Source organism: Melanostigma gelatinosum, assembly GCF_949748355.1.
Source record: "Melanostigma gelatinosum genome assembly, chromosome: 11".
Taxonomy (NCBI): domain Eukaryota; kingdom Metazoa; phylum Chordata; class Actinopteri; order Perciformes; family Zoarcidae; genus Melanostigma; species Melanostigma gelatinosum.
This window is the reverse complement of record NC_136644.1, coordinates 9,683,235-9,709,588: the sequence shown is the minus strand read 5'-3', so window position 1 is coordinate 9,709,588 and position 26,354 is coordinate 9,683,235. Positions and strand designations below refer to the sequence as shown.

At 43.7% G+C, this 26,354-nt stretch overlaps 3 protein-coding genes across 5 annotated transcripts; 1 reads left to right on the top strand and 2 right to left on the bottom strand.

Moving 5' to 3' along the window:
* Positions 1-9,268: 9,268 nt before the first annotated feature.
* LOC306785175 (uncharacterized protein) lies at positions 9,269-16,256 on the bottom strand. 2 transcript variants are annotated; one of them, XM_079279414.1, is made up of 4 exons: positions 15,917-16,256; positions 14,418-14,726; positions 14,139-14,305; positions 9,269-10,642 (listed from the first exon to the last, which is right to left on the bottom strand). In XM_079279414.1, the coding sequence occupies exons 1-4, from the start codon at positions 16,157-16,159 to the stop codon at positions 10,486-10,488; spliced, it is 876 nt and encodes a 291-aa protein (XP_079135540.1). In that variant the 5' UTR covers positions 16,160-16,256; the 3' UTR covers positions 9,269-10,485. The 2 variants fall into 2 exon arrangements, with proteins under 2 accessions (XP_079135540.1, XP_079135541.1); XM_079279415.1 differs by having other exon boundaries at positions 9,269-10,675; positions 14,153-14,305.
* Positions 16,257-18,091: 1,835 nt separating this feature from the next.
* LOC306784753 (uncharacterized protein) lies at positions 18,092-19,004 on the top strand (the record flags this gene model as incomplete). The annotated part of the gene is made up of 2 exons (XM_079278862.1): positions 18,092-18,216; positions 18,341-19,004. Exons 1-2 carry the CDS (start codon positions 18,134-18,136, stop codon positions 19,002-19,004), a joined length of 747 nt encoding a protein of 248 aa, XP_079134988.1. The 5' UTR covers positions 18,092-18,133.
* A 1,208-nt stretch (positions 19,005-20,212) lies between these two features.
* On the bottom strand, positions 20,213-25,956 carry LOC306784752 (uncharacterized protein). 2 transcript variants are annotated; one of them, XM_079278860.1, is made up of 12 exons: positions 25,183-25,956; positions 24,852-24,889; positions 24,560-24,676; positions 23,712-23,751; positions 23,094-23,201; positions 22,909-23,007; positions 22,625-22,810; positions 22,466-22,516; positions 21,856-21,934; positions 21,483-21,597; positions 21,264-21,363; positions 20,213-21,150 (listed from the first exon to the last, which is right to left on the bottom strand). In XM_079278860.1, exons 1-12 carry the CDS (start codon positions 25,590-25,592, stop codon positions 20,226-20,228), a joined length of 2,268 nt encoding a protein of 755 aa, XP_079134986.1. In that variant the 5' UTR covers positions 25,593-25,956; the 3' UTR covers positions 20,213-20,225. The 2 variants fall into 2 exon arrangements, with proteins under 2 accessions (XP_079134986.1, XP_079134987.1); XM_079278861.1 differs by having other exon boundaries at positions 22,915-23,007.
* Between the last annotated feature and the right edge of the window lie 398 nt (positions 25,957-26,354).

The window sequence follows — 26,354 nt, the reverse complement described above, 5'->3', positions numbered from 1 at the left end:
GTGCACCACAGACTGAATCACTCCTATCTCACTCCGAGAAAAAGTTTCTGAATGAAACTTGCTCCGTCATCAATATATGAACTCTTTTAATGCTGGTGTTTTTTTGGAAAATGGTGTGCTCCATTTTTGACAAATGTCTTGAATTATTTTGGTGTTGCCATCAAGGGGGGTTATTTATTCATTTATTTATTTACTATGTATTATTCATTGTTCATTTATTATTATCATTATTATAATAATTATTGTCAATATATTTTTCCAATATTTTGTTTGTCTAAACTAAACATTTTCTTTTGGGAAATTAAACTACCCATTTGGTCTCAATGGCAAATCTGAAGCCATCATATTGGTAGAGTAACCCATACACATAGTAAACTACACATTGTGTCTGTTGGTAAGTGGGTCAAACGGTTCCATCAATGCTCTGAAAGCATAATGTATAAGGAGGTAAACTAGAAAAAAGAGATACAGTACAATGTATAAGAATACTACATGTCTATAGATCAACAATACAAATTGTATTTTGTCTCCTCTAACTGGAACTTTTGTTACATACCCTGTATAGCTGCAAACATCCCTCAGATTATTATTTGGCAGGTAACATTTTTAGTCTGATGCGATGTCAATTTGAGTTTGGATCCAAGATGTGCAGCGAGCAATTTAAAGGTGGACTCAGACCAGTATATAGTTGGTTCGTATGCTAAATATCTCAACATGCACAAAAATCCCTTGTTATTTAGGTATTCTCCTGCCACTCAGGATAGTGCATTTCACTTCCTGCTGTCAACAAGGATTTTCCTCTCCATTTAGCATCATTTGCCATCTGAGGCTGGACATTTGTTAAATCCCTTTATAAATGACCTTTTCAATAAAAATTAAAAAAAAGAATTAACACTTAAGTGACTGTATTTGGTATTTGTATTTTAAATTGTAGGATTTATCTGGGTTAAGACATGTATTAAAAACTCCCACTGTGACAGCCCTTAACAGCAAATTAATTATCCGTTTTTAGAGATACCTTGTCATGTTAGTCAAGATTACATTTTTTCCCACAGACAGACTGACACTGCTAATGTTCACGATGTTAATGCTAATGTTCATGCAGTGGTGGGCCGTGCATTTTATACCTTCGACCTTCACTGCTGTCCTGCAGCTGAAACACAGCTACGGTTATTATTTGTTTCGTGTAAAAATGAAGCTCAATACCTGTAAATACACTAACTGCAGAGTGCCAATATATGAATAGGCCGTCTCCTCTCTGCTCTGACTGCAGCTGGGACTGCTGCGCGAGTAGCCGCCTGTGAGTGCTTTGGGGCGGCTCATGGCAGCACCCGCTGCTCGTTCACGGCAGTAACTGTAGAACGGTACCTGCCTTTCACGTCAAAACACCAGAAAAGTCTTCAACAACACCAGAACAAGTCACAAGTAGCTTTTGACAAAAAAGTCACCATGAGGGTTTGGAAAGTCGCCAGATTTAGCGACAAAGTCGCCAAATTGGCAACACTGGCACCGGCTAAATATGTCCCCAGCGCAACATTGGACGTAACAATAGTTCCTATCACATATAACACCAAACAAAAATCCAATCTTCATAAAAACAAGTTGTACAAATAATAAGTACAAACTCTGCTGGGCCTTTTTCCGGATGGTGTTGATGTTGGGAGCCCACTTCAGGTCCTGGGAGATTGTGGATCTCAGGAACTTGAAGGTCTCCACAGCGGACACAGTGTTGTTGAGTATGGTGAGGGGGGGGCAGTTTTGGGGGGCTCCTCCTGAAGTCCACTGTCATCTCCACAGTTTTGAGCCTGTTAAGCTCCAGGTTGTTCTGACCACACCAGAGGACCAGCTGTTCAACCTTCCGCCTGTACGCAGACTCGTTACCGTCTCTGCTAAGGCCGATGACTGTTGTGTTGTCTGCGAACTTCAGGAGTTTAACAGACGGGTCCTCTGAGGTGCAGTCGTTGGTATAGAGGGAGAAGAGCAGTGGGGAGAGCACACACCCCTGGGGGGCGCCAGTGCTGATAGTCCGAGTACTGGATGTAATTTTTCCCAGCCTCACCTGCTGCGTCCTGTCAGTCAGGAAGTTTCTGATCCACTGACAGGTGGAGGCTGGTGGCACAGTGAGCTGGGAGAGTTTGGGTTGGAGTATTGCTGGGATGATGGTGTTAAACGCTGAGCTGAAGTCCACAAACAGAACCCTTGCATATGTCCCTGGGGAGTCGAGGTGTTGCAGCATGTAGTGCAGTCCCATACTGACTGCATCATCCACCGACCTGTTTGCCCGGTAGGCAAACTGCAGGGGGTCCAGCAGGGATCCTGTGATGCCCTTCAGATGGGTCAATACCAGTTTCTCAAAGGATTTCATGACCACAGACGTCAGGGCGACGGGCCTGTAGTCATTTAATCCTGTGATGGAGGGTTCCTTGGGGACCGGGATGATCGTGGAGCGTTTGAAGCAGGAGGGGACTTCACAGAGCTCCAGTGATCGGTTGAAGATCTGCGTGAAGATGGGGGCCAGCTGGTCACCACAGACTTTCAGGCAGGAGGGTGACACACCGTCTGGGCCTGGTGCCTTTCTGATCTTCTGTCTGTGGAAGAGCCGACTCACATCCTCTTTGCAGATCCTCAGTGCTGATGGGGGGTCGGTTGGGAGAGGTGAGAAGAGCTGAGAAGGAGGCAGGGGGTGTAGGTGGTTGTTTGATGGTGGGGTGTGTGAAAGTGGGCTTATCAAACCTGCAATAGAAAACATTCAGGTCGTCAGCCAGTTGGTGATTGGCCTCAGTGGGGGTGGTCTCCTGTAGTTGGTGAGTGAGAACTTCCGACAGCCTCTCCCAAGCTGACGAGGGGTCGTCGTCCCCATTCACTTAAACTGCAAAGGGATTCACTTGTGAGTCTGCAGGCCTCGGGCCTCTCTTCTTACCTAGAGACACAGAGGTGGAATCTGATTGGATAAAAGCTCTACTTAAAACAAGCTGCACTGGCATCAGAGCAACTGAGGAAGACAGTAGCTGTGCAATGAGAAAATAGCCAACTTTTGACACTTGATAGTTTTCAATACTTGATGCTATGCAGACACTTTTCAGTCTGTGCTCCAAACGTGCTCAGCTCCAATACCCATCCGTGTTTGGAGACCAGACTACATTTTGATGGCACAGTTTTCGCGATTAGATCTGGAACACTACTCAGTCTGAAAACAACCACTCAAGAATAAATTCAGCCTCGTCAAGTATGCAATCAGCTTTTTTTAAACATAACATTATGCATAATTCTGCAATTGTTTAACCCATTTCCTGCCCATGAATTCAGAAATAATTGTGGTAGATTTATGGTTGGTAGCTTTAGAGCCATTTGGAGAATTTCTGCCATGTATGTCCAGATATCAGAAGTAAAGTAACAAATGCCTTCATTCAGGCAGAGAAATTCATATTGATGTGTAAATAATGGAGATAACTATCAAATATCTATGGAACAGTCTTTCGGGAAATGGCATCTGTCAAGCTAATTCATCCATGGCATTGCCAGACCAAAATAAGCTGTGTTGTAAGGTTTTACGTTATAGAAAATATCATTTACATGGATTTGGACTGATGCCTGTCTGGCAAGTTGATCCATTACAGTTCAACAGAACCATAGAAGACATGTTCTGCATACATTCAATTGCTGCATATTGATTCAATTGAACCTGTTAATTAACCTTGTCATCTCCAGAGTAGTCTCGCCTATCGGCGATTCCTCATCTGGAGAACACCCGAGAGGTCGAAAATCTGCAAATACAGTGTTGCCCATATGAGACCCCGATGAGGACTTTGACCACAGATCTGGTGGGATTCTGTCAAACTCCTTGGTTACCTACATTTGGTCAGGCGTTTGCAGACAGGTTGGCTTCATTGTGTTGTCCATTTGGAGATTCAAACCACTTCAGAGTACGGTATATCATTTTGATGTAACCATAAAAACAACACTGGCTAGGAAGCTGCGAATAGCAGCCAATAGGCCAAATCTGGCACTTCACCAAAAATGCTTGCCCCCCTTGGTGGGCCTTGCAGACTATCAAAGCAGGATGGGTTATCTCAGGTGTCCAGCGCTCCAGAAATAAAAGTCCTGATCATTTTGTGCATAGACAATGGTGGGCAACTGGCAATTGGAGCACTTCCAAGCCTTGAAACTGACATGAATCATCAGCACAAAAGACGAGCAACTGTGTTAGAAAATATATCCTTGAAAAAAACAGAAGTCAAAGGTAAGTCACAACAACCTAAGGAAGCATTTCTGTAAAGCCCCTTTATCCCTAGACATGAATACACAAACCATTAACATCTGACTCTTGTCTTCAATGGTTACAATCGGCATTCATTCAGTGGTCAAATTACTCTGTATATGTATATATATATATATATATATATATATATATATATATATATATATATATATATATATATATATATATATATGTATATATACACAGCATGGTCTACTGGCAATGGGAAAAGGTGTCTATGTTTGGCAAGCTGTTTAAGAAACCTCCATATAAGCATTGATTTTAGTGGAAAAAGGTTATAAGAAACATACAATCACTACACCTAAAAGTCTGTTGTGGTAATTACTAACAATGACTGGAAGATAAAACAATTTATGCATGGTGCTAACCTGATAATACATTCAGCCATACCTATGTGATTCTGGGTCTATTGTGGATGAATTTAGCAGGTATGGTGATGTGTTTTCTTCATAACTGTAAAAACAAAGAGTTGGCTAAAAGCTCTGTTTGGCCTCTTTTCCAAAGCAATTGTGGCTGTTGTAGTATTTAGAAAAATGCACCACAACTCATGGAAATGTCCAACTTTTTTTCGATTTCTCAATCATTCAACTTCAACTTTCTTCTTTTTTTTTTACTTGAAATAATTAAAACCTTATGTCCATAACATAAAGCTATAGCATTTTTCATGTATTCAGTAGACTCCAGTGTTTCTATATTAAGGAGCATTAAAGATATCAACAATAGAACTCCTATGGGAATCTACAGTGGTGTACTTCCAGAACCAGCAGCTTATTCTACTTTGCTACATTGAAACATTTAGGCATTTTCACATGCAGTTTCAGACATGTATGAATAAAAAATCTCAATATTTGGACTAAACTGATGATGTATCTTGTTCTGTGTCACTTGCTGGGCTATTTAAACGGTCAAACTGATCATGCTAAAATTAGGTTTCATATCAGATAGCATTAATGGTCAAACCAATTCAGACACAAATGGAATCCATCAGTAATAATTAAAGAAGATGTGTATCTCGCAGACACAATGGACGGATCAACAGTTTTATTGCAAAGAATGCAATGATGGCCCTGATGATGTCATAGAAATTATTTAAAATATCTGGACCTTGACCGATAGACGGGCTGACATCAGTGAGTCGTAAATGCAGCCCGGGAGTAGAAAACAAAGCTTTTTTTGTCATGAATCGCAGACGTAATGGCTGGAAAATGTCCACTATCCCGATGAGGAAGCCTCTCGATAGCTCCAAGTGCATAATTAGCCATTAGCTCCAGCTAGCTGGGCTTAAACTTCAACTTTATTAGAGTCGTCATTATACATTTGTACATATACATGAAATTTGACCTCTGCATTTAACCGGAAGAGAAGCACCCGGGGAGTTCGAAGGGTTCAGCATCTTGCTCAGGGACACTTCGGCAAAGGACATGTAGCAGCCGAGGAACGACCTAATGAGCCACGGCCGCCCTGCTCATAGACATGGATTTATATGGTGAGGAAGAAAGGCCTATTTCTAAGGTAACACAGCTCTCACTGTGATGGCTGCTTATTGAATTGTGCGAACATTTGTCAGGCTCAGTGATCAATGCTTCAGTGATCTGTCTGACCTGCTTTAGCGCTTTAATGTGCGACTTGGTGACAGCGGTGGAAACGGATGGCTTTGTATCATCTCTAATTTAAGTTTTTGTGCTCATGCAACACATTTGCCACATATCTAACTTCTGGTATGTTTTGAGAAAACAGCAGGATTTTCATCCATGCTAATGTTATGAATAGGCTAAAATATACAGAATTAGCCTCACTGTGGTCTAACTTGTGCCAGTCAAATCGCAGGAGTTTAATAAACGCTATGGTTGCTTTTTTTTATCTTGGGAGTATCTTGGGAACTACTTTATTTTGATCATAACTGCTCAATGTCTGTGGATTATCTTAAGTAACCGGATCAGGATCTTTTTGAAAGAGACATTGCTAAGTTTTTACAAATTTAGTTTTGGCGTGTTATCTTTATGGCCGACATCTCCAAAACTAGGCAACAGGTTAGAGGAAAAATATGGATTTTGAGGTGATATGTCCCTGAAACCTTCATCACTTTACTTTGCCCATTGGTGTTTTGGAACACTCACAATTCACTTTGTGTAGTCCGTGTTAGCGTTAGCACTGCTACTAGCTGCCGTTTCTTGATCATGTTATAGAAGCTACCTGACAAATGTCTATTAGAGTGTGGTATGTTGTAAAAATGTAATGCAAGGATGAGTGCAGCGTTAAAATTCACCTCCATAAAGTATATCTTCTAGTTTCTATCTTGACATTGTGGTCGATATTTTCAGCAGCGTTTTCAAACATCTCCGTTTTAGGTGCTATAAGAACATAAACGTAGCGAAAGATGTGCGTTTTAGGACAAAAATGCAGTAGTGTGGATGTATTCTGAAAGTCACGGGCATCTCTGCCTCTGCTGCTTCGATTTGGACCAGTCTTATTGATTTGTCTCAACATGTTTTAACATCAAATTCTAATATGTTTCTATTTTTTTGCACTGTGTTGATTGTTTAATGCCATTGTTTAATGTTAGTTTAATGTTATGCACCACCTGCTATGACAAATTCCTTGTATGTGAAACATACATTGGCAATAAACGGTTCTGATTCTGATTCTGATGTGAGTCACCCAACTGTATTGACAATACTAATACGAAATCACTGGAGTACCCCTTTAAGGGTTACAAGCGCATTCCCCTGTTTTCATGAACCATGGTTCTATTGGTTTGGAGAAACATTATTTTATCTTTGAGTGTAGCCTACAGTTTGACAGCTAAACTAATAAACTGATAATATCCGTCACACCACATCTGTCAATCACAGTATGGTGCAGATCATCAGCCAAGTACTTATTTTATCTTTTAACATATCAACATATATAATTACAGCGAGCTATGTCGATAACCTGCACCATGGAAAACCGCCCCCCCCCCCCTCCCGCACACGGGAAAATGTAACAGTCATTAAGGTGCTAAGAAATGATGCTGGGCTAAGATAAGAGGAGAAGAAGAAGAAGAAGAAGAAGAAGAAGAAGAAGAAGAAGAAGAAGAAGAAGAAGAAGAAGAAGAAGAAGAAGAAGAAGAAGAAGAAGAAGAAGAAGAAGAAGAAGAAGAAGAAGAAGAAGAAGAAGAAGAAGAAGAAGAAGAAGAAGAAGAAGAAGAAGAAGAAGAAGAAGAAGAAGAAGAAGGATGTGAGAGTATGGAGTATGGAGATCTGGGAGCTGCTGAAGGAGTTTGGTTTAATTGTAATTCTGCTCTGTTTGCGTGTGCACACTATCATGAACACTTCATCACCCGCACCAATACCCCCAATACGTGTGTGTATTCGCGTACACACAAACATGCAAATACACACACACAGACACACACAGCTACACAATCTTCACTGAAGACAAACATTCACAGTGCACATTTACAGCAACACACTGTTGTACAGTCCTCACAAACTACACACACACACACACACACACACACACACACACAGTTCCAATAAAGGACACGCACACCCTCTTCCACAGCACACACTCACACACACAGACACACACAGATACACACACACACACACCGCATTCATTTCCCTTTCATTCAGCACAGGCACATATTGTGCTGCTGTAACACACTCACACACACACACACACACACAAAACACACTCACGCACACACCATTTGCAGAGCTTGCTCCTAGCTCTCCCCGCACACACACCCCTCCCCCTCTATCTCTGTCAGACACACACACAAGCATATACACACACACACACACACACACACACAGTCACACAAGTCCACGCGCATTCCCTCCTACGCAGGCGCGCTCACACATACACACACATCACCTCTTTCCTTTCACACACACACACACATCTCTCTTGTACACCCCTCCCCCACTTTCTCTCACACACACATCCACACACGTACATGTCCTCTCTCTCTTCCTTGCTCGCTCACTCACACTCTCACACACACAAACGCACACATAAATACACACACATTCCCTCTATTGCTCTGCTTCTCTCTCTCACTCACTCACTCACACACTCACTCACTCACTCACACAGGAACAAACACACACAAACACACACAGGAACACACACACATGCCTGCACAAACATTCACAGGCGCACACACACACACACACACACACACACACACACACACAAGCAGATACACACATTGTGTCTCCTGCTTGCTCTTTCTCCCCCTCCCTCCCTCCCTCTGTCTGTCTGTCTGTCTCTCTCTCTCTCTCACACACACACACACTTTCCTGCCCTCTCTCCCCTTCTCTTTTTTCATCTCTCTGTCTCTCTCTCAGACACACATACACCCACGTGCACACAAATGTGCAGGCGAACAGACAAATGCGCACAAGCACACACAGAGACACACAAGCACACACCCATTTTCTCTCTCAGTCTCTTTCTCTCTCACCATGTAACACACACGCATATTTTCTCTCTCTCTCTCTCTCTCCCTCACTAACTCACAGATACACACACACGTACACACTCACACACACCTCCCCCCTCTTCCACAGGCATCCTGGCTGCCACTCCTTCCCTAACAACCACACACACAAACGAAAAGATGCACACACACACACACGCACAAAAACACATATAAACAAACACGCACACATGCACAAATACACACACACACACACAAACCCTTTTAAACACACACCCCACCCCTTTCGCTCAAACACACATCCTGTCTTTTCTTCCAGCTGAACATAAACACACACACACACACACACACATCACCTCTTTCCTTTCACACACACACACACACTCTCTCACTAGTAATATTCAAACTCAAAATGTAAAATAACACTTTGTCCTCACATCGTTATTTTCTTGCACTGAAAGAAAAAAAATGCCATCTATCAAGCACACTTCTCATCACTAACAGTTGTGAGCCAATCTGTTTTTAAGTCACACAGACACAAGAGACAACTCAAATTACAGCCAAGATCAATTTATTTCAACCCACTCAGGAATCCAATCAATAATAAATACACTTTTACACCATCACCAAAGAAAGTTTCGGAAAACACATTCAAGACTTTACATTACTTTCATTGCATATTCACAATGATTTGACCAAATGCTCTCTCCGTTAACTAAACCATGTTTTATAGAAGTAATCAATTGGTCATTAAATGAAAGAACAATATCAGGATAGAGTCAAAAAAAAATGTGTGTGCTGGTTGCCATAAAATGAAACTGCTCTAGAGCTGGTCTATGTCACCTCATATGTGAACGCCAATTTGACATGTTGCTTAAAGGGACAGTGTGAAGGATTTGGTGGCATCTAGCAGTGTGGTCCATACCATAACAACACCACTTTAGGAGCAATGTCAGACGGCTCATGTTGTTTGTCAATTGTGTCGCAGAACTTCAGTTAATGTAACAACACAACAAACAGCTCTCTAGAGTGCTCCCTATATAGCTATGAAGGGCTCATTCTAAGCTAAAAAAGCTAACACCATTCTTAGATTCAGGGGATTGTACACAAATTAACACGTACTTATTAATATTATATTCAGTTTTAGCTAATAGATTCCCCAAAATGCTACACACTGGCCCTTTAAAAAAAAGGCCTGATTTGTTTAAAAGGCAACATTTCTGTAACATTTTCTTCTTCATGGCTCAAGTTTAAATAAAAGTTGTTACATTACCATTAAAGGCAAAGTCAAGATTACAGTGTTCTTACATAGGAGATGATAACATATGACATGAGGCCTACTTAATGTTTAAAAGTCAGAAAAACAATACTTTAAGAGACAGATGAACCCGGCAATGTTACAGAAGGAGCTTTCCTTGAAAAGGTCAAGAGAAGCTGGTTTTCATTCCAAAGACACGTTTTAATTTGAGACACCAAGAAGACTCTGCGACTGCGGCGATGTAGGAAAATACAAAACAATTTCTTCAGCCCAAAGATTAAAATCTAGCTTTGGCGTCTGGTCTCTTGTGTCAACACATTATCCAGGGCCAAGTGTATCCAGAGACAATAGTTAGCACAGATAAAGCCACATTTGCAGGACAGGGATTATTGCTGCTCGACCATAAACTCCAAAAGATACACAGCAAAAGAGAACAATCCACAAGTACATCCAAATATTTGGTTGACCATCAGGAATAAAAGGGGGTAAATTATTCATTCTTTATGACAAATATGTTATTCAAACCTTCACAATGTGAAAACCCCACCACTGTAGTGACAACTCAAATGAATGTCGCGGTTTCCTGCAGTAGGATTGCTGCTTATGGACAGATGCGATGGGAACCCAATCCCGTCTTTGTGCTTTGAGCCATTTGTCCACAGCGCTGTCTCTCCCTCTGTACCAAAAGAGAGGTGTAACAATCTGCACGCTTTAAGAAGACACACACGGTAAAATAATTAGTTGGGCAACAATAAATAAATCAACAGTACGTACACAAACAAGACATTTTGTTTGCCAGGAATGTAACCACCGCGCTCTACTTCCTGTCATCCGCAGGAAGAGGGCAGTCTAGAAACGTCAATCCATGACAAGAAGAACAGAGGGCGATAATATGAAGCCGTTGGAAGCTGTAACTACTCGGTTGGCCCATGAAGCCAATGCATAAACTCTGAGGCCGCGTTTATATAAGAAGTGGACCTAGTCATGGTGACGTTACCCATCGGTTTGTGGACTGATGTTTGGAAGCGATTTTGTCCGTCGCCATCTTGGAATATGGCCATCGCAATCTTGGCTTTTTGCAACCAATGAATGGAAGGGACCGTTTTTGGACTGAGGAGGAGTGCTCTTGTAGCGACCTGTCAATCACACAGTAGCCCCGCCCTAAAGCATACCCTGCTTTATGGTCTATTCGACTCTAAATGGACCATCATTTACTCAATGAACATCATGCTGTATTGAAGAAGACTTGAAACTAGAGCTTGAGACCATAAACTCATGTTTACTGAGGTAATAAATCAAGAGAGAAGTAGAGTCATTTCTCAAAGACTTCAACACAATCGGACTTCTTTTTTGCAGAGGAGTCGCCCCCTGCTGGTCAGTAGAGAGAACGCAAGTTAAAGACACTTCGGCATTGACTTCACTCGACAGAGCCGGAGGTCGCCGCCTGATTCAGACCAACAATAGCACTGCGTCAAAGATGTGCAGCCTCATTAATTCCAGTGAGACCAGTGGTCCAACAGTCACAGTCTTGGTGGAATACTTTGTAACAAGTACAGCGTTATTCTTCTATTTACCTTCCAATTGTGGAGACGGAGAATAAAATAAGTGCCACTACGTTCACGCTCCACAGTAAGATGCTGCCACGTAATATTTTTGTGTTTGATGAGCCTGTACGTCCTGCTTCATATTCTATCTTCTCATATAGAAACATGCTTGCATTTTTTTTTTTTTTAAACTTTTTGGTCAAAGTTGGACAAACAAAACCATACAGAGGACAGTAAATGCAATACATGTATTTACACACTGCATTTACAGTATATGAAGAAAAAAAAAAAAAAGGTGCTGCACTCAAAAGCTTCATTAGATATTAAGGATGCATTTGTGCTGCATGGTGTATTGTCTTAGTTCAGTGCATGCACAACATGAACAGTAGGGGTTGCATTTCATCTTTGAAATGAATCGTTGCGACTCAGATCAAACAAGCGAATGCAATTGTGTTGCCTTCCAGTAACAACGTTCATATTTCAGATTGGCGCACTCTGTATCACTCAAATCTCACAGAGGTCTGTTCATACTCCCAGTGCACCTACCAACAGTTTATCAACCTACATTTACTAACTACAGCACGTGAGCTAAATGAAATCTGCAGCCCATTAGTTAAACAAAGTGACATTCGTCAAACGACCAAATGGTCCCAGCGTCCTAAATATTTCAACACTGTAAAACATTTCCTTGCTTTTTATTCAAACACCTCTTGACGTATATATTTATTTTTTCTCCCGACATGCCATTTTTCTTCTTTGTGCACCACATCGTCATGGATCTTATTGGGTATCTAGGAAAGACTTCTACATGTAGGATTCAATCTCACTTACAGTATCTTTCGCTTTGTCTTACCCCGGAGCAACATGCATCATTAAAGACGATCTGAGGCTACGGCTGATGCAACTTCTGATTGGTAAACCAGTCCAGGTTAGACTGACCAGGTTGCTCGATCACAATTAAACCAATCTACTGCAGGTTAACTCATCAACTAGAAGTCGATTATGGCACTGCAAGCCTCAAGTGCCCAATGGATAGATAAGGGATAATTTGGCGGCCACAACTCTTGACTTTCAACTGTCTGAATTCAGACCCATTCATAATTCACATTGACCACTGATGCCCAAAATGATTCTTGCTGGGCTTATTGATGAATTAAACCATTATATTTGTGTTTATTTTATTTTAAACACAATATATATATACACACACATACATATGTGTTAACATATATATATATATATATATATATATATATATATATATATATATATATATATATATATATATAAAATACATAATATTTATTTATAATTTTAATTATTTTTATACTTATTCATCTAAAATATTTAAAACTGAACCAATAAACAGTGATAGTCAGCATTTTTCCATTTCAGAAGTAAAAATATTTATTTTCTGTGTTCGAAATATAAATAAGATTGATTGTTCTTAAATGTAAATGTAAATAAAATATTTAAAACACAATCAATAAACACTGAAATCTGGCATTTTTAAATTTCAGCAGTAAAAATGCATATTTTGCCTGTTATTTTAAACTATTAAAATCAGTATAGGTTTTCATGAAAATGTTCTTTTATCACATAAGTTTACAGATTTCTACTGTTTACACTACATTTCCACTACACTCCCTGCTTATGTGTCCATTTGCATGCCCATCAGTCGAACTACTGACACTGCGCTTGCACCACACTTGTTGCTTCCTGAACCCTGTCACGTGATTTCACTGCTAATAAAAACGTTTTTTTCTTTAACTATAAGAACAGAGGATAATTTCACAGAAGCATTACTGAGGAAAATAAAGAAAGAAAGAAGGAATGTGTCCGTGTAAGCACTAGAGGGTGCTGTCCCTCCACACACACACACAAGAGCTTCCACAGGTGACAACCCACGTGGAATGATTTATAGCCAAGGCAGTCAAAAGTACCGCTTCATGGCTACGCGCGGCTTAAATTCAAACGTTCTCATTTTCTCATCTGAACGTGCCCCTCGCTGACTGCGTCCTCTGTCGGCTGCAGAGGCAGAATGTCTTAAATAACAACACACACATACAGCCGTATCAAAGGAGTGCAAGTATGAGGGGAGGGAGGGAGGGCGGGGCACGGGATGTTGACAGGTGAGAAAAACAACTGCATGCATCTTGAGTTGCAGTTAAATGACGTTAAGTTTCCTCAATACCAAAATAAGAAAGAAATAAAGAAACTCTGCTTCTTATCTTTCAATCTCGACGCATCCTGAGATGTCGTCTTAAAGCTAAACAATAAATATAAAGATGTCTTCGACTGTGCCGTATTTCAAATAAACTCATTCCAGCAGATGTTGTTATCAGCTATGACGAACATGGTTATTGTCTTTTGCTCCCTCTCTGTCTAAGGCCTCTGTTCAACCCACTCATCTCCCAGTCAGTGGAGATCTGTGTCTCACTATCACGGCTGGCTATTTTCACTCATCTCTTTCTTTTTCACACCAAATATGTTAGTATTTCACCTTGGTTCATCTTCTGATTCCTGCGCTCACCTATTCGCTCTCTCTCTCTCTCATATTAGTTTCTCTACGCCCACACGCGCACACACACACACACACACACGCACACACCCCCCCAGTCTCATCACCGGGCGCTTCTCACACTCCGGACTCGCGTGGCCCTCGCCCGCTCCTTGACGATCACAGAGGGCAACGCTTGCAAAGTGGTGATGGCCGTCTTGGTCCAGTAGTCCACCTCCTTGAAGACCCGGTACACCCAACGCTTCAGCGCAAACAGACCGGTTGACCCCCCTGACTGTTGACAAGAAAAAGAGGAGGGGGGGGGGGGGGGTCACCAATATCTGCCTTAATTTCTCTCTAGAACTTCCACCATCATCATCATCAATGATGTCGACAGCAGTGCCTACCTCTAAGCCCTCCACGCCAGGGGTCGGGACCGCCGCGCCATCGGCGGCTTTGAGGAGCTCTCCGGTGGTGATCAGGAGGAACGACAGATTGCTCTTCACCATGTTCCTCTGGGTCTCATAGTCGCCCTTCTCCCCGCCGCCCAGCTCCTCTTCCTCCCTGGCGATGGCGCTCTCCAGTAAGCTGCGGCACTGGAGCAGAGCGGAGTGGAGACACCAGAGCTTGTTCCTGGTGTCCAGCTGGGAGGAAGGGGGCGGTACGGACACCAGACGACTGTCAGCAACATCTGTAACAAAACTCTCCTTCTTTGTCTTGAGGGGGGACAAGAGAAAACAAAAAAGGGTGTTGGGAAATTAAGAACAGAAGTAAGATTTGGGAAGGCATTCATGCCGAAAAGGAAGGAGGAGTTGGAAAATGAAGTGGAAAAATAAAAATATGCTTTCTATTAAATACTAACCACACTGATGTCACTTTTGAGCAATTTGGCACTCTATCACAGATCATTGTCTATGAGGCAACACCAGGCGGCAACCTCTGGTTCTGTCGAGTGACGCTAATGCGGAAGTGTCTTAAAACTTGCATTCTCTCTACTGGCCATCAGGGGGCGACTCCTGTTTGCAAAAAGAAGTCCGATTTTGACGGATTACATAAATAAACAAGGTACAACATTTGGATTGGTGAGCTTTAGAGGTGCTAATAGGCAGAAGTCTTTTTTTTATCTCAGGACAGATCCAGGCTAGCCGTTTCCAGCCTTTCTGCTATGCTAAGCTAACCGGCTGCTTCATATTTACCGCACAGACACACATTAACATTAATATACAATCCATACTGTATATCTACCTTAGACAGCATTTAAAAAATAAGTTATCGCTTTTGTACTCTCAGAGCTATACATTAAGATCCGACATCATGATCGGTCTGACGATGTTGACGCGGCACTTTGCAGGTAAAATTGTAGGTATCAGCTTTTAGTGCTTGTGAATCCTTAGGGCCTTAACGCTCCGAGAGGTAGGTGTGTGTGGGGGGGGGGGGGGGGGGGGGCTACGACAGGCTAAGACACATCTAATCACTTCACGGTGCGTTCAGTGGAATGCATCAGTTGTTCCAAAAAGCGATTGCTCCGCCAAGTCAGTGACGCAACATAAATCCGTGTCAGGGGTCAGACCCAGGGAGTGAGGAGGAAGGAGGCATATGCCAGGCCGCTCCCTCGCTCCCTGCGAGACACATGAAAGGAAGGATCGAGGCGGCGAATTTGCGGGACACAAAGAAAGTTTTAATAACCGGTAGCTCGCACCCTGAGGCGAAGGGCTGGTGGAACAGAGATGGAGGCTCCATGCCCAGAGTGGCAAGGAGTTTGTGCTAGAAAAAAAAAAAACAACAACACTCCTATCATTCCACTAGGCCTAGTTCTTACTCTCCCTTACAGCGACACGCGCACACACGCACACCGAGTTGTGCTGGCTGGTTGGAGCAAGTGGAAACATCAAGCCTCTCTACTCACATAAAGTTCCAGTAAGATGGAGCACTCGTAGCGCAGCTGCTCGGCTATGGCGGTGGCCCTGGCCACGGGGGTGGCCCTGGCCACGGTAGTCCGGCTCAGGTTCGAGCCGGTGACCCCTCTAGTCCGCCTGGCTGCCATTATTGGCCCTCCGGCTGCCTCTACCGGGGAACACACGAAAACCGCACTCGTAGCAGGCGAAGCGACAAGTCCCCGTATTATACGCCGCGCGCACGAACGCCCCATCCCGGAGACACCGGATTCCCGGTCATGGTTTCACTTTGAGCCGTCTCGTCTCGTCTCCTCGGGGTTTCGGGTAAAGCGAGTTTCCCAGTTGTCGTCCGCTCGCTGCTGCGTTACTGATATTACAGAGTTGGCGGCCAACTCTCCGCCCTCCGGGAACTTGATGCCAGGCTGGAGGAATTTAATGGGACGAGCCGGGGCGGCGGGGAGGGGAGGAGAGGGCAGGGAGGAGCTCATCAGCTAATTCACGAGAAGCTTATCTGATTCACTGGAAGTGGCAGAAACAAAGACTGTCTCAATTTAAGAAGGATGCTGCGTGGACTATTTGAACATGTCCTCTGTATGAGGAAAAGTATACAAAGAGTCTGTACCGGAAACATTGGAAATACAGGCCTACTTTGACTTTTTGACTACTTTTTTTAACTTTAGCATACTTTATATCAGTCTATAAAGTATGATTGTTGTAGATTAAACTTCACAATATAAAGTAGTTCAAATTACCTTCACCTCGACCAATGACACTAAAGTAGACCTACTGCTAGGCCCGATGTATGCATCAAGTATAGTATTACAACATTGACAGGGCCAGTCTAAATGACTGCATACTGTAAGTCATATTTTAAATGCAGAACTTTGTTATTGACAGTTTGTATAAAGTGGTATTGCTATAAAAACCATTCTGTACCGTACCGTCACAACAGAAACGGCAAGTACCAATAAAAGACTATTATGGTAATTTGAACGATGTCTTCTCTTCATTCAAATATAATCTCGGTGTTAATGGCCAATACAGTAAAGATAAGAGGTCTGCTACAGCTTTTCATTTGGAATAAATGTAGCCTATGTATCTGCATATTGGAGACCTGCTCATAGATAAATAAAATAGAATAAAATGTAATTGTCATAGCAGAAAAGCAACAGGTGCAACCAATGACATAACTGATGGGTTTGTTCCATTTAGACGGCCAGGAAGCCATGTCAGTAAGCCAACATGCACAATGCCAGAGCCCTCCAGCACGCAACATGTGAATGGAATGCAGCTGCTGTAAATGTTGGCTATTAGTACCAGTGTTTGACAAGACAAATGTCCATTTGGATTTTGTCATTAAACTTATCTTAAACAATTTGTGACATACAGAGTTTATGAATTCATTCCATAAGGTGACAATACTGATTTGGTATGAATCCAGCGAGATCGTGGCTTCATTTAAAAGGAACCCTGGGGACTTTTAACAAACACACACACACATGCAAAGTTCAAATGATGTTTTCTTGGGGACTGATGTGTTCACATAACAAATTACATTAAAGACAGTTCATATGTGAAATGTCAAAAGTAACTGGTCGACACGTCCTATTAATGCTTTAAATGCTTTAATTTGAACCTTAGCATTTAGTTGTGCAACAGCCAAATCTGGATATTGAAAAACACACTGTCATAAACACCATAAAATTGAGGGTCTTATGATAGATGGTGTTGTATGCCGTAGGCAGATTGTAGAGGAAAGTTTGCAATTTAAATTATAGAAAATACCACTATTCACAACTTATTTATCAAACATAAGTTATTCAACAACATATTCTGCAATGCAAAAATAATGCATGTATGAGGATTATACTGCACTGTATGACATCCTGTATGTAAAATATAGTGAATTTCCTTTCCTATTAGTTCCTGGATCAGTGATAAGGCTGCAATACCACGCCTGTGCTGCAGGTGTCAGTGCAGGCGGCTAGAATGTAAACACCGAGCAGCGGCTAAATTGCAGCAGCTAACGTTCGACCTTAAAATTTGACGCTGAACTCGTTAAAAGAGGAAATGGGAATGATTGACGTCAAATATTTATCCGCGGTATTATTTTAATGCATCCAACAGTTCACAGTAAGATTCTCGCAAACCAAGGAACAGCATTAATTTGTGTGCTTTAATTTTGAGACCAAGCTAACCAGATAGCAAGCTTAGTTCATTTTAAAGCCATGAACTCTCTGGTTGGCTACGGAGTGTCCTCTGAGTCCGACAGCGACGGAGATGTAGAGGACGCAAACAACGGTGGAGTTTGGTAAGTATTCCCCTAAAAAACATCGAGCACACAACAGATTGTCAGATACTTGTGAATGCTACGAAGCTAGTATATGTTATTAACGTCTCCGTTTCTATCTGCACCCTTTTTTTAATCTTTTAAGTTCCTTGAGGGAGACTGGTGGCGAGGCATCAGCTGTCAAAAAGACCCGCAACTTTATGCTGGAGTCTGGTTCAGCTTCCAGCGAATCCGACCCGGAGCCCTCTTCATCGCCACCGCATCCCCAAAAGCCGGCATATTCTGCAGCCCGCCGGCGCGCCGTGCCATCCTCTCCTCCGGGTTTCCACGCCTCCCACAAACTACCTCCGCCCTCTCTGAACACCTCTTCTGACAGCGGCGTGTTTGCCAATCCTTTCAAGGCGCAGGCGGACCAGAAGCTCAGCGCCTTGCAGAAACACGTCCCCCTCACAATGCAGGCCAAACCCTCCCAGATCGGAGGTAAGAAGGTGTGCGTGTCGTACAGGAAAAACGGAAGGTGCAGGTTTGGAATCAAGTGCAAGTTTGCTCATGACAGTGACCTCCAGACTCTCGCTGACAGTCCTGTGAGCGAGGAGACGCCGGGGTCGGGTCAGGCAGAGTCCCGCGCAGGTGGCTCACGTGGTGGAGCATCCCAGAACCTCCAGCAGACCAAAGAGGAGGAGGAAGAGTCAGGAGGGCAGCAGATGAAGAAGAGGAAGGTCGGACTGAGTAACACCTTGATTCCTCCTAAACGAGCTATGAAGCAGTACGCCACGCAGAGGGACAGAGAGCAGCTCCACATGTCCTGATGGTGTGTTCTCAGCCATTATACTGTAAAGCAATAGTACTGGAATGTTCTCTGAGTGTATATACAGTAGAAATTGTGCACCAACCATTTATAGGACCAGCTAATGACTCAGCTGGTCATTAGTTACATTGCATTCTGCGACGCTTTTTGTTCAAAGCAACTTACAATTTTATTCCTGCAACTAAAACTCTAATTGTCCCAGTTCAAGACATCCTGTGGGATTGCTTGGGTTTGTGTTCATTACTGTGAGTGAATACACTTTAGACAAATGTTAAGACGTTTATTTTCATCTTTATAAATGAACAGTTTTTCGTGTTTGCTCTACAGGTGCAGGTTTAGTATTGACATATGCCCCGAGGTGTCTACATAGCTTTGCTTACCAAATGACAAGTCTAATTCAGTGACTGTGCCTGAGGTTATTTTACGGGTGTGATCTACAGCATCTAAGCTCACCTTTGACTGCCTATGACGCCCGAGGACATATATATATATGTGTGTATGTATATATATATGTGTATATATATATATTATGTAAAAAGTTTGTCTACCAACACTGAGCTCATGCGGTGGCCGTTGAAACTGGTTTAACGGCACTGCCCAGATCGCTAAAATGTGCATATTTTTTACAGCGCTGTAAAACTGTTTTTTTTGTCTTTCTTTTCGGGTTTTGAAATGTTTCTCTTAAGATAGTTTGTCGTATTTTTCTTTTAACCTCGCCAAATAAAGGCTTTACAGTAGACCTGGACATTAAATGAAAAAAATAAAATAAATAGCTGCCTGTTCATTTAAACAGAATTTTCTCACCCCACACAGGTTGAGGTCGGATTATAGCTTCTTAATGTGTGTTTCGTGTTAATTCATGATATAAATAGAGCTGATTTATTTCATTAGGAACACACTAGGTGTGCGCTGTATATCACAGAGGTATGCTATATTATTGCACGATAACAACAGCTTTGCAACATAACCTCGGCATCGTTGAACACACTCACGTAAAAAGCTAGTTCAGTTTACAGGACTATGTACAAAGGCAACAGCTCACACACACGGACACATATACATCGTTCCCTGATACAGATATTCTAAAAAGCTAACAAGTATGACTATGGGTGACCGGTACGTAATATATGTGTGATCCTACATTTACCTCAAACATTGCAATGCAGTATATCAGGTCACTGATGACGACCTGCCTCTATCGTCTGTTTGTATCGTTAGTCTTTCACATGAGGGACTGCTGCGCGTGTCTCCCGGTGCTGTCCGACAGAACGTCCTCGTGTTCCGCCTGCTCCCAGACCACGCCGTCCTCCCCAATCACTTCTGTGTGCACGAGGGTGCTGGCCGACGAGAGCACCGGATTGTCCAGAATAAAGTTGTCCCCGTTAGTGGAGGCCGGGTCCTGGGTCTGGGACAGGAGAGCAGCTGTATGTAGGGTCTGAAGCTGCTGAGAGGTCGATAGAATGTGGGTCTGAGACTGGCTGACTGGCTGGAAGGTCATTTGAAGGATTTGAGTCTGCCCCTGGCTCTGCTGCTGGGAGGAGTACGACTGCAGGGGGTGCAGCTGGGGTTGATGCTGGCTCACCACCTGGCTGGAGTGGAGGGTCAGCTGTTGGATCTGGGGCTGCTGAGCAGCCTGCACGAACTGGACGGGCATCTGGAGCTGGAGGTGGGTCTGCTGATGGTTCTCCGCTGGCGAAGGCGGGTCGATGGGGGACAGGGCAATCGTCACAGGCACCTGCATGGTATGGAGGCTCTGGTCTTGTCCCAGTAAAACCACCTGGTGACTCACCTGTTGGGTCACGTGACCCAGCTGAGCAACTTGACCGTCGTGGCTCAGCTGGTTCACCTGCCCGTCCTGCCCTATTTGGCTCACATCCAGGCCGGCGACCTCTGCTTGCATGGGGTTTCCCTGCAGCTCCAGCAGGGAGACGGGGGTTGTGATGAGGGCGCCGGCGTTGGCTGCCAGAGCCTCTGCAATTAGCACCTCTGGGTGACTCTTGGCCTTGTGGGCCACCACGCAGTCCTTCTTCTCGAACTTCTTGCCACAAATGGAGCAGGCGAACTGATAGGTGGCGTCCGCGTCGTGCTTCTTCATGTGCCAGTTGAGCGACGCCTTCTGGCGACACGTGAAGCCACAGATCTCACACCTACGGCGACAGATCCAGAGGAAAAAATGCATGTATTTATTTTGGAAAACTGAAGGAATCGGTGAGCGGAGAAAGCAAATGAGCAATGTAACTGAGAACAGAGAAGTACTCACTGCAGGGGCTTCTCTCCTGTGTGAATCATGCGGTGCACAGCCAGGTTGTGGGAGCTCTTGAAGGCACGAGCACAGAACTCACAGATGTAGTCCCTCTGGTCTAGAAGCAACAAAACACTCAAATGTAGCCGCGTTCTCCATTGAAATTCATCATTAATTACAGCAGGAAGGGCTCAGACACAGATGAAACCATGTGTTACGTTAACACTGTGGGTGTACCTGTGTGGTGCTTTGCATGACGCAGCAGCTGCTTCTGTAGTCGGAAAAGCCGTCCGCAAGAGGGGTGAGGGCAGACGTATTTCTTCTTGAGCAGGTGCTGGTACTTAATGTGGTGCTGGTGTGCAGAACAAAAAGAAACACAGATCATCATCAACATCAACAGCAGGATGGACGAGATAGCCAACTGAAAACAGACCTGAAAGGTTTCTGTCTTTACAAGTTGTATGTATGTGTATATATATATGTATGTATGTATATATGTATATATAAATCCAAACACTTGACAGCAATGTTTGGAAAAGTCTTCCAATCCTGCATGTGCTCGAGTGAGGAAAGTAGTCCTCGGTAGGATTGTGCGCTTGCTGAGACAGACCTGCAGGTAGCGAGGATGAGCCAGGACCGTCCCGCATCCTTCCATTTCACAGCGCACGTACTGCACCGGCGGCTTCTTCCTGTGTGGGGCGAAGCACGTGTCATTGCAACGTGCGGCTCTTCTCCACTTTACAAATGCTATCGGTCTGAATTGATCAAATTGCTGGGGTTGTGAGGTTTAAAGCCATGTATCCGTCAATTTACAGCCGCAACAATAGCGACGAAGCCCAGAGCACCCGCCACGCGCTCTCATGCGCGACATCATTTTTTGTTCAGTGTTGGGGGAGCTGCTAAGACTGGCTCCAGTGCATCATCGAGCCATGACTTCAGGCCCAGCCAAAAAACTGTTAAATGTTCAAACTCCACATTTAAGTACCATATAGTTCAGTCTTTTCTCACATGTGTGATGTGCTAGAAACCAACAGATTTTACTTTACCCAGAGTTTAAATGGGTCTCAAAAGTTCTCATCAATATCTCGCACATCCAAATTAGTTTGCTCAGTTTTGTCAAACAGCAGCCACTACCACGTGCTTTATTTTGGAATGAAATAATGACGGAGTGATTCTTTAGACCACGGAATAAAGTTTGGATTGAGACCCTTCAACCTCACCTCCTCTTTGGCAGCCGCGGGGTTTTGTCGTCTTTTTTCCGCCGGCCTCTCCTAACACAGACGGGGAGAAGAAGAAGAAAAATACAAAAATGAAGTTGGAAAATCAAGGAGTTTGCTTTGTACGCACGCACGCACTAAAAGTACATTGGTAACACTTACTTCCTGGGTCCATCCGGGTCCTCTACTAGTTCCTCCTCTAGCTTTACTTCCTCTTCCAAACCCTCCACGTTGTCCGAACCCTCTATCTTTATCTCGGCGACCTCTTTCTCCTTTTTAGGTCCCCTCTCTTTCTCTTTCCTCTCCTTGGGTCTCGGGGGAGCTCTGCGCTTTGGTTTAGGGACATCCCTAAAAAAAAAAAAAAGACGGAGGAATGTCCCGTCACTGAACACCAAAAAATACGATGCCTTTGTCTAATTTTGTCAGACACACAGACAGACACTCACACACACCGCTCAGCATTGGGGTCGTAGCTCTGGTCATTTAGGTCATCTGTAAAGGGGAGATCTTCATCGCTGCTGAGACCCTCTTCTTCCTCCGCACCACTGGGAGCAAAAGAACAAAATCACTTGAAACAGAACTCCCTGCGGTCAGTCTGCTCAGGGTCGGGTGAACGTTGAGACGAGCGTACCTCTGACTCTGCGGCTGGTAGCTGAGGTCGCTCGGGTCATCCCCAAACGGAGGGTCTGCATCACCCGAGACCGGCTCAGCGACGTCCTGCCGTCCCTCTTTCTTTTGGCTGAGACAGCACGCGCGCAAAAAACGCAACGGTCATCAAAACACAGCAGCACTCTCACTCAGTCACACACCGTGACGACATGCAAAGCAGTATGCTTTCAAAGCAACAGGCTCAGAGGGCCGTAAATATCCAGGCAAGATATTATGCAGCTTCTCTAATAAAGCTATTACATGTGTGATTTAAAAAAATATCGTCCAGAGTCAGACCAAATAAATATATACCGCTAGCTTCTATCTCTGCGTTAGTGTCTGTAAAACCGAGAGTGTGATCCTACATAACCACTTCTTTAAAGGGTCAGTTCCACTAAATAACACAAGACAAACTTTCCCACATAGCTACTGAATAAAACTGAAGCGGTCTAAGGCAAGGAATAAGTGGGATGTTTTTAGAAGGATGCATCTCCAGCCATTGCGTGGTCTCTAGCTCTGTCTGGCTCACTGAGCCTGGAGCCTTAACGCTCACAATGTGCATATTAGGTTTCATCAAAGGGGGGAAAAAATATATACTTACATTTCATAGTTGTCTTTATTTTCTACCTCTCCTTCCACTGCTGCATGACAAACAGAGAAAGGTATGTACATGGACATCATAAGTATGAGAGGCAACAAAAGCACCGTAAGGCACTTGAGCCTTCAGTTATACATATATGTACACGTTTGCAGAAGCGATGCAAAATGAGAAAAGGCATGAAAGCATGGAGACATATTATTGCAGTCGACTGCAAAAAAAAAGTTCTGTTAAGAAGCAAGACGTCAAGACCGCTATTGCCAAAAACATGCAAGTTCTGGATGCTGAGGAGAACTATATAAATAACTAAACTCATATTTTGTATGAAATATTCATCGCATTAATACAATCCCTCAAATGTAGATTTTTATAGTCTCCTGTTTATAAAGCATTTAACGACTAATTGATCTTTCCAAAATCCTGAGACTTATTAAAAGCATTTATTCATAATTTTACTTCTGAATTGAAGTTATTTGCTTTCATCAGTACTTGTGGGGGTGATGTCAGCGCACAGTGGGTGCGACTTACAGAAATTTGCGGCACTTTTTACGCAAAATACGTGATGACATCATTTTTGTCTCGCGGGGGACACTAAGACGAGCATAAACCCAACTCCAGTGAGTTATTGGAAGTCGAAGAGAGGGACCAAGAAAAGATTGCAACCACATTTGTAGCTCAAAAAGCAGCACTGATCCCATTAGTCACACTGAAAATCCATAATCACAACTGAAGGTTTTCTATTGAAGACAGAACATCCTGAAGATATAATATCCTGCATCTGTATGATATGACTTGTGTACTATGAGCCCACATGTTGAATCACTGTGGCTCACTGTCAACAGGTGGCTCACCAGCTGGAGTCTCCATTCCGGGTTCGGTCTTACACACAGGCTTGGCAGAGCCGCGGACGGCCCTGCCAGACGGGGGCTTGGCACGGCTCTGTGCTGGGGGGCGTCTGGAAGGTAGAGCTGGAGTGAGGGAGCAGAACAGCACGCCATCAAACACACTGTGTGCCTTGAAGTGTGGCACAGGCACAATCACACACAAGGGCAGCTCTGTTGGAAACCCACTTGCACATACACAGCATAAGATGTCAATTAAATGTAGATTCAGCAAGAGACGCATCAATGAGTGTCTGATTACCTTGAGCATCTGTGGCAGGTTTCTTGGAGTCCTCTGAGCTGCAAGAAAGGAAGAAAACAAAAACACTGAGGCCTGACATGCCACCATTCCCATTTTTCATCTGATGCAGCAATGCATTTCAAAGTGGTGGAATAAATAAATAAAAGTGTCAATTTGTAAAGCCAGGTGAGTTTAACTCCACCCTCCCCATGCAGAGCTGCAGAAAGGGGACGAGCTATGTGAAGGCTGCGTCTGACAGGAACTGACCCCGCCGACATAAACACAGGTTTTAAGTGTAGCCCTGCTCATTATAAACAAACTATTAGCTACGACTGTTCAATTCAAAACGTACTCTGTGCCTTGAAGGCTGTCACCTGCGACCCCCCCTCCAGCCTCAGCAGAACCCGCAAATTCGGAATTTTTCTTCCGCCTCGAGTTGGAAACTTTCCTCCGCTTGGTCGCACCGGTGTCCGGGCTCGGTTCGTCTTCGTCGTCGCTCTTGGTGTCCTTCAGCCAGGCCGGTACTGCCCTCGTTGACCGGTCTCTCAAAACCCGCCCCGAGCTCTGTGGGCTCGACGCTGCTCCGTTGACGTCTGTTAACGAAGCGGAGACGCCAGACCTCGGGCGGCATGCTCCCCGCTCTCTGAGCCCCCTCCGCGGGGTTACGGTCGCACTGGCGGACGGGGTCCCTTCTGCGGCCTTGTCCTCCGCCAGATCGTCACCTTTATTTACACCCCCAGTTCGGTTGCCCACCAGCTCCATCACCGTGAGGACACCTCAGCCTACTTCCACTTCAGCTTAAAGTCAAGCAGGTTTACTAGCAATTTGAGTAAAAACGGACAGCATCTGGTTTAAAGACGTTTGTTTTGATTGCGAGCGGCCTTTATCCAACACTGGGGCATTTTCTGTGAATGCCTTGGGTTCCTCGCAAATAAAATGCATATATTTATTGATTAGGAATTGAAAACTTTTCTTAATTATCTATTCAGCAATAAACCGATATCATTTTAAAGAAGCAGACACTATTTTCGCGTTCTTAAAGCTATAGTAAACCTACTTATTCGCCCGGGCCCGACGCACAACCATTTTGTGCGCTTTGTTGCGTCTCCTTTAAGCCAAATATAAACTGAGGCTACGTTCAGGAACGGTCCGGAATTTTAGCAGCTGTAAAAATCATCAGGATTTCCCTTCAGCTTTTTGCAGATAGAGTCAGCCTAGCTGCATTGTTTATAGATCTGTGAAGACAGCAGCAGGCGTGCAAAAACAGCGCGCCCGCGGTTGGCTGCCGGGGAATCAATTGTAGTGCAAGTTAGATCAACACAACTTTGACATTGTTTTAAGGATATTTCTATATTTTTTTGTGCTTTTATTGCTTTTTTAAAAACAAAATAGGAATTAAAGATCGGAATGGAATTTAATACAACAAATAACACAATAAATAATACAGTATCTATGCTATATATTTAACCTCCCCTATAGTCCCATTGCGATGCAAAATCTCTTTTCCAAGGGAGTCGTGGCCAC

Excerpts from the sequence above, each read along its gene's own strand:
- LOC306784752 (XM_079278860.1), bottom strand. The coding sequence starts at position 25,592 with ATGGAGCTGGTGGGCAACCGAACTGGGGGTGTAAATAAAGGTGACGAT. Across the intron at positions 23,202-23,711 it reads AATAAAGACAACTATGAAAT|CCAAAAGAAAGAGGGACGGC; the intron begins GTAAGTATATAT and ends GTGCTGTCTCAG. Across the intron at positions 21,935-22,465 it reads CCGCGGCTGCCAAAGAGGAG|GAAGAAGCCGCCGGTGCAGT; the intron begins GTGAGGTTGAAG and ends CGCCCCACACAG.
- LOC306785175 (XM_079279414.1), bottom strand. The coding sequence starts at position 16,159 with ATGGGGCGTTCGTGCGCGCGGCGTATAATACGGGGACTTGTCGCTTCG. Across the intron at positions 14,306-14,417 it reads CTGGCGTGGAGGGCTTAGAG|TCAGGGGGGTCAACCGGTCT; the intron begins GTAGGCACTGCT and ends TCTTGTCAACAG. Across the intron at positions 10,643-14,138 it reads CGGAGTGTGAGAAGCGCCCG|AGGGAGAGACAGCGCTGTGG; the intron begins GTGATGAGACTG and ends CTTTTGGTACAG.